At 40.3% G+C, this 12473-nt stretch overlaps 1 protein-coding gene across 2 annotated transcripts; it reads left to right on the top strand.

Moving 5' to 3' along the window:
- Positions 1 to 2455: 2455 nt before the first annotated feature.
- Positions 2456 to 11563, top strand: vsx2 (visual system homeobox 2). 2 transcript variants are annotated; one of them, XM_043262455.1, is made up of 5 exons: positions 2456 to 6042; positions 6369 to 6453; positions 7078 to 7201; positions 9644 to 9824; positions 10622 to 11563. In XM_043262455.1, exons 1-5 carry the CDS (start codon positions 5622 to 5624, stop codon positions 10930 to 10932), a joined length of 1122 nt encoding a protein of 373 aa, XP_043118390.1. In that variant the 5' UTR covers positions 2456 to 5621; the 3' UTR covers positions 10933 to 11563. The 2 variants fall into 2 exon arrangements, with proteins under 2 accessions (XP_043118390.1, XP_043118389.1); XM_043262454.1 differs by having other exon boundaries at positions 10559 to 11563.
- The last annotated feature ends 910 nt before the right edge of the window (positions 11564 to 12473 follow it).

Genomic DNA, 12473 nt, shown 5'->3' with positions numbered 1-12473 from the left:
CAGAAAAATGACCACCGTAAGAAAGTAATGGGAAAGTAATCTGTAAAAATGCACAGAATTTTCGAGGTACAATCTGCAAATTGGCTACAATGCTGGAAAAAATGACAGCAATGAATGAGCAAACAACTGTAAGTATTATTACCGTGTACCTCCTGTAGAGTTAGGTTTAAGGCTGCATGTCATTGACTCTTCACAGGGAGCTTGATTGACAGGTGATCTGACCAATCATGAATAATCCACCATTTTATCAGACAGACAGGTGAGTAACATTAAATTAACTTTGGTGGACTTAAAAAAAAAGAAAATGGTGTGTATTGATGTCTTTTCACAATTAAAATAAAATATCTTTTGATGTTCATTTATTTCTATTTTGTGCTTTAAGTAAATATGAAGAGACTCACTTTCCGCTTGAACTTCTCACAACACAAAGAGCCACAAATTTGTATTCGTTTAAATTTCTCAAAACTTTAAAGCTAAGACTTCGTACCTGTAATAAATTTTAAACCACTTGTACACATTTAAACATTTTAAAACACTTGTAATCAGTTACTTTTTTTAATGATATGATTACGTATTATTCAAATAAAAGCAATATATTAGTCATAATGTATTGATTCACCCGAATACCTCTCTTTCACCTTTTTTTCACTTGTGTACATTCAGAAAGTCTTCCAGTTTCGTGTCCGCTCAGATGATGAGTGCACAGTTTTAAAATACACAACTTCACATTATTTCTTATTTATAGTAATGCGTGGATGAGTAAGTGTTTTATTTCAATTTATGTTGTTCTAGAATGATTTATTTTAATTGTCATTTTTATGAATGAATGATGAATTTTACATTAAACTCATGAACACATTTTAAAGTAATCCGCCCAGCTCACGTGTGACGTGAGAGCAACATGGCTCATCAGACCTAGCAACAGTAACCAAGGGGGGCGTGTCTTTGTGAAGGGTCACTGCTAAGCAGATGTATCAAGGACGCCAAAATAAAGCGTTATGCTAAATTTTGAGTAACAAAATTCTTTCTCCGTCTTGTGGTTTGTCTGTATTAATTGAAGTCGAGTAAGCTCGGTTATTCTCAGACAGACATTTTTCTACTTTTTCTTCTGGCAAGCAGTCTCACATACTAACTGTAAGAGTGTGTACGCTCTCTGTCCTGTTGTTGATCTATTAATAGTCTAACCGTAGACTTCATGAAGTTTGACAGAACTTTGCACTTGTTGGTTCTGTACAATTGCGTCCGTTACACTTTGTTTCCCTCATGCATTGTGACAGTAGTGATGTGCAGTGACTATTGTGAGCGGAGCGGTCGGTAAACTGACATCAGAGAAGCTGCGGTTCATGGCCTGTCACAGGTCCTGTCCAGACATCCTCCTTTAGACGAGGGTCATTCCCCACAGAGGGTCTGTCTCCAGAAACACCAGCACAGCCATAAACAACCCGTTGCCCTGACCTCGACGGGCCTTGCTGCCCTAACAAACGTCAATCCGATGTGCCCTCAGGCCTTTAATTAGCTGTCAATTAGTGCAAATTAATCAACTCCTCGCCTAATTAAGCAATGCCAGCAGGCAGCTTCCAAACACGCTATTGTGGGAGCTGTATGAGAAAACTGGAGCTAGCAAACTCTCTGCATCAGGGGGTCATCAGGCTCTTAGCGGTTCGGAGGGAGAGAACTCTACAGTTTCCTTCTTCTTTTTTTTCCACTGACTCAGCACAAGGTGTTTGCCATTATCAGACTGCTGTCCTCAGTATCCGCTCGGAAAATCCTTAGTCGGAGGAAAAGGAGATTCCCAGTAGCCTTGGCAGTAACTTTAAAAAACCCCCACAGACACCTCGGTTTATTTCAGCACAGGTTTCTTAACTTTGAAAAACATTTGATTTTGCTTTGTTAAAAGAACGCTCCGGGTTCAATACAAGAAAAAAATACCACAATAATTTGCACTGATGCGACGGAAGTGAATTAAAAATTCAAATGGGAAACTTCTAATTGCATAAAAGCACCTATAGAGATTTTTTTTAGGTAAAACTTGCCATTTTTACGGTTGCTTTAGGGTTTATGGTATTGTGTTGCTATGGCACCAAAGTTAAAATTGGGTAACTTTGCCCACATTTTCGTCCACATTAAAATTATAATTTTGTATGTGGCATGTATGCAAACAATGAGTATTTTAATGTTATTTAATTACACATTTCCCCCTTTCACTTCCATTAAGTGCCTCGCTGCACGTTTTGTTGTTTTGGACGAAAACGAATGATAATAAATTGTGATCACAAGTGCCCTCAATGGAGCTTGACTTGTACTGAGCCTGGAATATTTCTTTAAACGTAACGTTTTCGATGGAAGCCTCTTATGCCGATCGAAGATTCAGTAGTACGTTTTAAAATATTCTTACAATTTAAAGTTTCGAATTTTGAGATGTCATTTATTCTGTTGATGTCAAAGCTGAATTTTTAGCGTCATTGCTCCAGTCTTCGGTGTCGCATGTTCCTTCAGAAATGTCTGAAATAGTTTGAAGGGGAACATGAGCGAGGCTTCGGGGGTTTAGCTCGGAGACACTCCTGTAGACTGTGCGTGTGTGTGCTTGGTGTACAAAAACAAAATGCAACATTAAAAACAATTCATCACTTCCAATACATTGCAAATACAGAATTATGACCAGAAGAGCACAAGCGATTCTTCATTTAGATTGCCTGGCATGAGAAGATCAAGCACCGGCAATCTGTGTAGGGGCCGGACTAATGCAATACAATGTCCCTATAATACAGCCCCATCCCAAAGCTCATTACCTTGCGGTGACCTTCCGGCAGCGAAAAAAGTTCTACCTAAAGACAAATAGCAGTCAAGCGTTTCAATATAAGAGAGGTCTTTATTTGTATTCATCACATTATACTGTAATTGTTACGAGTTTGGACAAACTCTCATTTTAGCGGGTTTGAAAAAGCACACAAGGGTTGCGTCCCGCATTTTTCGCAGAGGTCAAGGCGGCGGCGTAATTTGCCATCCATCTGTTTGACTATCTCAAACGCTTTTTCAGTCTCTCAACCGCTTGCTTTGCGTTCGTGTGACGGATTCCACTTAAAATAAGTAGGCAATCGGCCCACGAGGGACTGAATATTCAGAGAGCGTGGTGAGGGGGGGGACGACGACGACAAATTTTGCAACAGCTGTTTGCCTTTTAATCTGCCACCGTCAGATCTTCCAGTCTTTGATAGGCCACCCAATCTACACGAATGACTGAACTAAATCTTTCCTTAATCTACAGCCTTATTAGTTTGTCCTCTTATGCATGTAAATCAGGACGCAGTCATTTTCATATGTAGATGGATTATTAAAAGCTGCGGAGGGAGAGTGTTTTTTTCCCCCCTTCTCACAATAAACAACAAAGCCCGGCGCAGATTACAGCAGAAGCGATGGCTACGAGAGGGCAGGAAGCAGTTTGTAATTGACAGGCTGCTTTGACAGAGCGCGCGCCTTGTGAATAGATGGGTTTATCTAGACCGGGTGATGTGTCATTAGCATATCTTGATAACATTGATTTCTTCATTACCCTTAATGAAATTTCCACTTAATGGCTTCTAATTAGTTTCAACCGGTGCCTGCGTAATTGCAGCGGCAATATTTTGCCCGAGGTTTAAGGCTTTGAGGCGACGCCGGAAACTCTTGCGTGAAGTTTTATTCTCTCGCGCTGCTTGCGCGTTTGTTGTCTGAATTCGCAGATCAGTCGTTTGCTATGCTCCTATATGTGATTAAACTTTTACTTTTGTGCGGCTGCCAGTTTTGATGATCATCTCACGTAATTGCCGTGGAGCCAGGCCAACAAAGAATTAGCATGGATGGGTAATTGAATAATGTCCCATAAGGCCACAAATCACATGGTTTTTCTGTGTTTTAAACCGTTCGAACTGGATTACGGCGCACCTTTATTAGCAAAACCGTGTGTGTGTGTGTGTGTTATCAGGCCACTTCAGCGCGATAAAACATCTCCAAGTGTTAGGTGTGGTGGCTAGTAATTAGCCGGAAAAGCCACAGATCTCGCGGGAGAGCGCGCGCGCGCCCGGGTCTGACGTTAGCTGTGTCGTATGGATCGTGACGTTTATTTATGCATCAGCACATGGCACTTTGATAAGATTGGTGTTATCTCTGTCTCCATCAACGGCTCGGTGCTCTTTTCCATAAATTATCTCCCAGTAATTATCTGTCCAGATGTCCAAATTGTGCCACAAATTATCTGCAAAACGAATCAAAATCCCGCTGTAATTTAGTAATAGCTGATTAGACCTCGGTGTATTAAAGAAACTTGGATGTAATTAGAATAAGCTATATTTTGCAGTCTGTTCAAATCGGCGCAACTATGTTTTGCATGCAACAGTTCTTCTGAAAGGGCAAGAATAAGGCAGAATGTAGCCTACTGACCTACCTAGACTGTCCCCCCCACCACGAATTACCGTCATTTTGAAGTAAATGCATGAAATAAGCTCTTTGTATTATTGCAAACGAGTCAAATGGGACACCCACATTTCGTAATGGCAACACTGCTTTCAGTTGACCGAGATGAATTAAAAATCAATTTAATATTCAAATGCAGTCATGCTGTACCTGCCTTATATTAAGCTGATTTCCTAGAAGCTCTTCTAAGAACTTTACAGCCGTTTTCGTTTTCTTATTCATTTTTACTTATTCTATTAGTTTTTTATTCATTTGTTATTATAATTTATTTCATGAAAACGGTATTTTGACACTATATGTTATAATAAACAGTTAAGCAATTTTAGAATTATTACAATTTTAAAATTGTTACTGTGCCCCCCCCCCCTTTTTTTAATATAAAGAGATCAAACGGAATGCCGCTTGTAAACGTTGTCAAAATCATCTCTAAATATCCCCAGAATTTGACACGTGATTTCGTTTTTATGATCTCAGGCACGACCCATTTATCCCTGTTTAGGGCTCTGCGCTTATGATCGATTTAAGCCATTTATTTTAAGCTTAAAAAGAGTTTCGTCTTTTGTAAAAGAGAAATATAGGCCAGCGATAAGAATTAGCCTATAAATCCTTACAGGTTCTGCTGGATCCTTCAACATCCAACAGAAATTAGCTGAGCAATCTATTTCAGTGACAGGCGTGCTATATGATTGAATTATAAAGGACTAATTTGTGTTTTGCCTGTATACACTTTCTTTTATTCTACCATGTAGGTATGCACGCAAAAAAAAATACTAATTTATACCACGCTGGAAAAAAAGTATCAACGATTATTATTACTATTGTTAGACCTATTATTACTTAAATGTAGTAGCCTACATTTATTTCGAATGATCTCATTTTATTTGCTAATTTTGGTCGCATGTTTGGTTAACACGTAATTGTAAGCAAAATGTGATGTGAATGAAATTACACGATGCATAAAAAAATAAAAAAAACAGCGAGCAGCATCCTGTATCCTCTGGAATTCTAAATCGCTTTCTCTCCGCTGATTGGCTGTTGAGTTTTGACCCTTGTTGGGATGGACCTGTTGGATAAAAGGAGAATTTCTAGAGGGATCATGCGTATTGCGCCGTGGATGCCTGTGCACAAGGGACCGACTCGCATGCGAAGAAGGGAATAGTCTCAGAGGCACCATGACAGGAAAGGATGGGGCTGTTTTGTCGGAAAGTTTGAACAAATCAAAATCGGCGTGCGCCGCCGAGAACGGGGGAAATAACAATCCGCACCTGTCGAAGAGCAGCAGCACGCATCCGCCAAAATGCACGGGCTTCGGCATCCAGGAGATCCTGGGACTAAATAAAGAGCCGTCGTCGGCTCCGCGGAGCGCGCTGGACTCGTTCCCCGCCGGGGCGCACCTTCTGGCCAGCAGGTCGATGCTCGGTCCGGCTGGTGTCGGGGTCGGGGTCGGGATGGGATTAATTGGCCCTGGAGGTATTCCGTCGTTCTACAGCCAGCCGGCGTTTCTCGAGGTGCTGTCGGACGCGCAAAGCGTCCACCTGCAGCCGCTCAGCAGGACGGTGGGGCCGCTGGAAACCAACCAGTCCGCCAGCTCAGGTACGCGGGCCTGCGAGCTTCACTTCCTCCTCCAAAAAAAAAAACGAAATCAAATGTCGTCGTTGTGTGAGCGCACTGGCGTTTTCGTTAAAGGCTACATTTTTTGTCACGATTCTTATATCAAAATGTAAATTATTTAAATAAAAAGGCCTCCGACCTGTTGAGTGTTTTATTTAAATAGCATAAGGCCATCTATGATAAAATGTTATGATTTAGCTTCAGACGCCTCGCGGGTTACCGTCCTCAAAAAACGCTCTTTTAAAACGAAGTGTTGCAAAACGTGTAATAGTTCGCGTTTGTGAATAACATTTCCCCCGATGTTACAGATTCGGAGGATGTCTCTTCGAGTGAAAGAAAAGTGTCAAAATCTTCACTGAGCCAGAGCAAGAAGAGGAAAAAGAGACGGCACAGGTAGGACAACGAAACGACTGAACGAACGCGTGAAATGATCGTAGTCTAATGAAACGCCTGCCTCGGCTGTCTGGCGATCACGGCCGGCTTGAAATCAGCTTGAAAATATCATTTAGAGACGAACGGCGAGGATGTCCGAGATTGTCCCTGGCCTCTATTTCAAATAGCTAATTATGGACATTTTTGGTAACGAGTTAATTAAAGATTGGTAAGTTTTAAAGACAGTCGAAATGTAGGCCTGTAGTTTTTTTAATAACATCAACAACAACGATGGCGAAGTCGTTGTACTAATTAGTATTTTACTATTATTATATTTTAAGAGGCACTTGGGTTATGGTATACTATATAGCAATCGGTTAAATTAAATTTAGGAATAGACATCATCTTGCTACGTTAGGATATATGCATGAATTAACACGTAACATTTCATCATTTTTTTCAGTTCTACAAATAATAAAATTAGATAATAAGAATAAACAGCTACACACACACGATCGTATTTATATTTTAGGTCCTATAAGAATCTAGTCTACGGATGCTCCGCGCGATTAGAGAAATGCAATTTATGCCCCGATGTTTCTAATGTTGATTTCCTAAGAGAACCGAATGTGCATCTTTTCGTAGAACAATATTTACGTCTTACCAGCTGGAAGAACTGGAGAAGGCTTTTAACGAGGCTCACTATCCGGACGTGTACGCCAGAGAAATGCTGGCGATGAAGACCGAGCTGCCCGAGGACAGAATACAGGTAAGGGCGCGAGCACTCAGCTGCTTTCACCCGCCTTTTCAACCAAATCATAACATAAGAGAACGACAATCTGATCTTTTCTACCGCTCTTTTTTTATTTATTAAATTTAACCGTGCACGAATTATTTCGTGGTGTACTCCTGCATTCAGTGATCCCTCTTTCCTGGCTCTTTGACGACAAGGCCCGGTCTATTTTGTTGTTACTGTTGTAGCCTTAAAAACAATCGTAATTAATTATTATTGTATTTTGCGTTTGCATTAAGACTCGCCGTGTTATATTCCTCGAATCGCGCCAGCTTTTCCGTCTGTGTTATATAGGCTGTTTGTTTTAAGGAAAATACTTTTGAGCGTTTCCTGTTTTTATAACCAGGCGGTCGGCTTGTTGTTTTACGTTATTTACAATTTGAATAGGCCTACTTGGGCTAAACATGAGGAGGAGGAAAAATAAGGATGCAATAAAACGTTCAGTTTGGGTTAATATAATATGACGGGCGGGGGGAAAAAATTATTTAATCTTTCGTTACACGCTGTAAAAATAAAGCACCGGTTGAGGTTTCTCACGGATATGCTCGGGAACCTTTCCTCCACCGAGTGGCACACACCTTAGAAAGCTCTCAAAGGTCAGTATGGTGATCTGAAGAAGTAATGCGAATAAATGAAAACAGCGAAGCGTCTTTTCGTTCGCGGCGACCCCGTGTTTCTCGTTTCTTGATGCAAGCTGCGGAAGACGAGCATCGGGTGAATGCCATTTACTGGAGCAAGAGCCCTTTTATATTTGGTAGACCGAAATTATTTAAGTTTCGACAACGTTATCATACGTTTCAGTGATAACAACAGTTCGATTTTCCTGAGTTCAGTCAATAAAGCAACGTGAAAATAGCATCATGTATCACTTCATTATAAATATACGCAGCTTATTTATTTCTAATAACTTTGTTTTAGATAACACATCATCTGTAGGCAGGTGTGCCTAGAAATTGCCTTTAATGTCTGTTTAATGTCATAATTTGGAAGATGTTTAATAAAATAAAAATAATAATTTTTAAAAAGGCAAAATTCTTTTTAAAAAAAAAAGTCCTAAAAGTCATTGTACAGTCCACACACTGACCGTATCGATCAAGTGCAGCATCTCGGACAGATAATATCTCATAGGCCTCAGTTGGATGTGAAACAATTTGCTCTCTGGGTGTGTGTGTGTGTGTGTGTGTGTGTGTGTGTGTGTGTGTGTGTGTGTGTGTGAGAGAGAGAGAGAGAGAGAGAGAGAGAGAGAGAGAGAGAGAGAGAGAGAGAGAGAGAAAGGCGCTAACGACCTAATCAAGCAATCAAGGCGGAAGAAGATTACTGTGTGACCTGAACCATCCATCTGCTGGCACGCCTTTTAATTTCCTTCTCATTACGGTGCCTCTCGGTGAATAAATAATAAGGAAATAAATAAATAACTCTATTTCAATCCAAAGTAAAATTAACATCTAATTTTCTCATCGAGTGTAATTAGTTAAATGAGAAAAGCTCGCCGTGTTCCGGGGGGAGGGATGTGGCGAGATGTGGGGAGTTCAAATGAAATAACTACATTGAATTTATTAGCACGGGTCAATGGCGCCGCTCTCCTGGGTCCTGCTCGTTTAATTTCCCGTGATATTTGCCCGCCTGTCCACCATCGATTGGGCTCGAAATTAACTTATTTTTCAATCAGCTTGTGCGTGCCCTTGGGGTCGTCTCTCATCGCTGTCTTCGCCCGCTTTCTTTTGAGCGCCCGATAACCAATTTCTCCTCAAAAAGTATCTTGCATGAAATGAGGGCTATCATCATCGGCATTACCAGAAAAGATTGGAAAATGGTTTTGATAATTTCTTATCCAATGCCTGGCCTCTCTGGACCCGGGAGCCCCTCCTCCTCTCATCCGTGGGCTCTGCTGGCAGCTAGAGTTAGAGAAGGGCAAGTGCCGGTTAAGCGCTGAGAGGCGCCGCGTCGCGTCGCGTCGTTCAGGTGAAATCGACGCGGCGGCGCCCGCCTGCTTAAGCTGTTCGCGCGCGTGACCCCAATGAACCGACGAGAGGTGACAGTCGGCTCTGAGATATGATTGGTTATAAGAACAAACAAATAGTAGACCTATCTTTTCATCGGAACGCATTAAAAAGATGTAGATTAAATAGGCTGTGTGACTCTGGACTTCATCCAAAACTGAAAATTACGCCGTTATTGACCCACTTTCATGTTACTCAAAACCTGTATGATTATCTTTTTTTTCAATGAATGAAGCACGCACACACACACACACAGAGAGAGAGAGAGAGAGAGAGAGAGAGAGACACACAGACAAACGCCAATTTCGCTCTCCTCACTGCATCTTTTCCTCATGGAAGTGAGTCTGTCATTACGATGTCCCGGAAGGACTATTCGACCGTCTTTACCGATACGCAAATCACATTTGATTGTGGACAGGTGTGGTTCCAGAACCGGAGGGCCAAGTGGAGGAAGCGCGAGAAGTGCTGGGGTCGGAGCAGCGTGATGGCTGAATACGGGCTCTACGGGGCCATGGTGCGCCACTCCATCCCTCTGCCCGAGTCCATACTCAAGTCTGCTAAAGATGGCATCATGGACTCCTGCGCTCCCTGGCTTTTAGGTATGCCAGAAGACATTAAGATCGATTATTGTTATTTAAAGAACAAATTGATCCTTATTCACCATCATCATAACTATATATTTGTTTTCCATCGGAAATGATACGCGTTTCTGTAAATGGCGGGACTGTTTTCATATAGACCCTTTTCTAAATCTCGTCTTCTCTAATTATTTACAGCCTTGCCTATTCTCGAAATATTTTACTTCATTTGTCACCATGAGCAACAAGTTAATTGAACGCTGTATGATTTACATCAGAGAGTAGAGCCATATCATATATCTAAGCATCAAAATTGCAGGACAAGCTTATTTTGCATTTAAACGTGCTGTAAATGAAGCAATTTCATTACATTTATAATATTGTCCTAAGCTGACAATTTGTGTTTTTATGCTTTTGCGATGTCTTAAATAGCATTTACCACTTTTTACCAATAATTTGCATTACAATAACAAAAGAAACAAAGTAAAATGTTTAGTCACAAAATAACATTGCCACATAAATAAATAAATACATAACCAATGATATTTCACAACCTCTCATTTCCTACCATAAAACGAATACATAGATAACGTACTTGCATGATTAAATTATAATAGCAAATAAAACGAATATGATATTTTCACCGCATTCATCTTTCATTTATCCAGTTATTTTTGATTCAATTCATCACTCTCATGGCTCAGATTAGTCATATTTTGTTACTAAATCTAAAATCTGTCTCTTGCTGTTTCCAGTTCAAGATGGTTTTCCTACCACCAGCTGCTTTTCTAAACACGAATACCCACCATTCTTTGCAGGGATGCACAAGAAGTCCATGGAGACTGCTGCAGTCCAACCAAATGAGAAGTCAGATGTCACTCAGAAACCCACCAATCCCAAGCCGGATGAAGCCGGCGAGGCCGAGGAAAGGAGGACAGAGTCGCCCATGTCCAAAGAGGAACTGAGGGAGAACAGCATTGCTGTTCTCAGGGCAAAAGCGCAGGAGCACAGCGCCAAAGTGCTGGGAACGGCTTCCTCCGAGAGACTAGAGCACAAAATGGAGACGTCGGTGACAGAGGAGAAGTCCAGCGAACAGTCAGACGCGAAAGAAGAGGAAAAGAGTTCTTAGATTATGCACTGTAATTCATCCCTTCATAATGACAGAAAACATAGGCTTGGTGTGAAAATATCATCTTCTTCGTATTCCTGCACTGATCCCATGGCAGCGCTGGACTTTTGATTGATTCTTCCACATTAGCGAGGTCAAAACCGTTTAGAAATCTTCAGCATTTTGATAGCACCATGCCAGTGATTAATAACTTTTTTCCCCCCTTTTAAATATAGGCCTACAAGAATTCCAGCCATAAAAATTCTATGAGTAAGTACAGGGCCCCTTCATCACGTCGGCAGCCTCCTCAGTGCTGTTTGCAAAATTAATTCAACCATAAATATTTGGGTATTTATGATCTAATTTCAGTATTAAGTAATGTTGCCATCAGAAAATAATTGGTCAAATACTCCTACCGAGCTTTGAAAGAACAGAATTGAAGTGCTTCTCGTATTAATTTTGTACAGTCCCCCGTCTTCAAACTCTCAGTGGTAAAAAGTTGTAATAGAGTGTATTGCTGTATATATTGTAAATGAAAATAGCCTGCTACAGTATCGTTTGAACTATACATTAATGTACTGTAGACTTATGTGCTTTTTTTCGTAACATGTAAAATGTAATACAAATTATTAAAAAAAAATACTAAACTGTTTTACAAGTGTGTTAATTAAGGTCAACATAAAATGCGTCTGTCTCCTTAAGCAGCTTTTAGATGGAGCATCGGTTTAAGTCTGTTTAAAGTATCAGTTTATTGCATAGAGACATATAGAGCTGTTGGGTGTCCCGAGTTCGAATCTTGTCTAGAGGACCCCCTCCCCAACCCCAGCGTGCACACACACACACACACACACACACACACACACACACACACACAGTACAGTCGATCAAATCATCACTGTTAATCTTTTCCGAAATGAATGTACTGTGTATATTTATTATGTATACATAAATACACACGCATACAGTATATATTGAATAATTAACAGATTTAAGGATCATATTGCATAAAATATACTATTATACATATATACATGTGTATTTTTACATGCATAATTAATATACACAGCACACATATATTATGCAAAAACATTTTAATTGCGGTTCATTGTTTGGCAGCCTTTACTTACTTACTTACTTTAAACACAGTACACCAAAAATAAATATTTAAACGGTAATTAAAATCCAAACTTTGGGATGCACTGAAAACAAACAAATATTTACTCAGAGATCGCTAATACATTTCAGTAACGACTACAAAGAGATGGCAAATACCAACAAAACAAACAAAAATATGAAAAAGTATTTTCTTGTAAAAAGTACTCCAATGTTTGGTTCTCAAACAAATAATTTGTTATTTATAATAAATACTAACAAATAAACAGTGTGTTTCAGACTATAGAGCCTGAGTGACAATCGTTTGTATGTCACCTAAACAGTTTTGTGTCATTGAGCGTAATCCGACACAGTTGAGAGGCCTCAATCTGGGCAGATTAAACAGCAGGAGCGATGCATAACAGACATATGGGAGAGAGCAGGAAAACAGCCCTAGATAAGGTGCTCTT

The sequence above is a fragment of the Puntigrus tetrazona genome, chromosome 17, assembly GCF_018831695.1.
Source record: "Puntigrus tetrazona isolate hp1 chromosome 17, ASM1883169v1, whole genome shotgun sequence".
Lineage (NCBI taxonomy): Eukaryota > Metazoa > Chordata > Actinopteri > Cypriniformes > Cyprinidae > Puntigrus > Puntigrus tetrazona.
Note: the sequence above shows the minus strand (reverse complement) of the source record. Positions and strands in the feature narration are given on the sequence as shown.

Coding starts and splice junctions, on each gene's coding strand:
- vsx2 (XM_043262454.1), top strand. CDS start 5,622: ATGACAGGAAAGGATGGGGCTGTTTTGTCGGAAAGTTTGAACAAATCA. Junction 7,202..9,643: donor TGCCCGAGGACAGAATACAG/GTAAGGGCGCGA, acceptor GATTGTGGACAG/GTGTGGTTCCAGAACCGGAG. Junction 9,825..10,558: donor CTGCGCTCCCTGGCTTTTAG/GTATGCCAGAAG, acceptor TGCTGTTTCCAG/TTCAAGATGGTTTTCCTACC.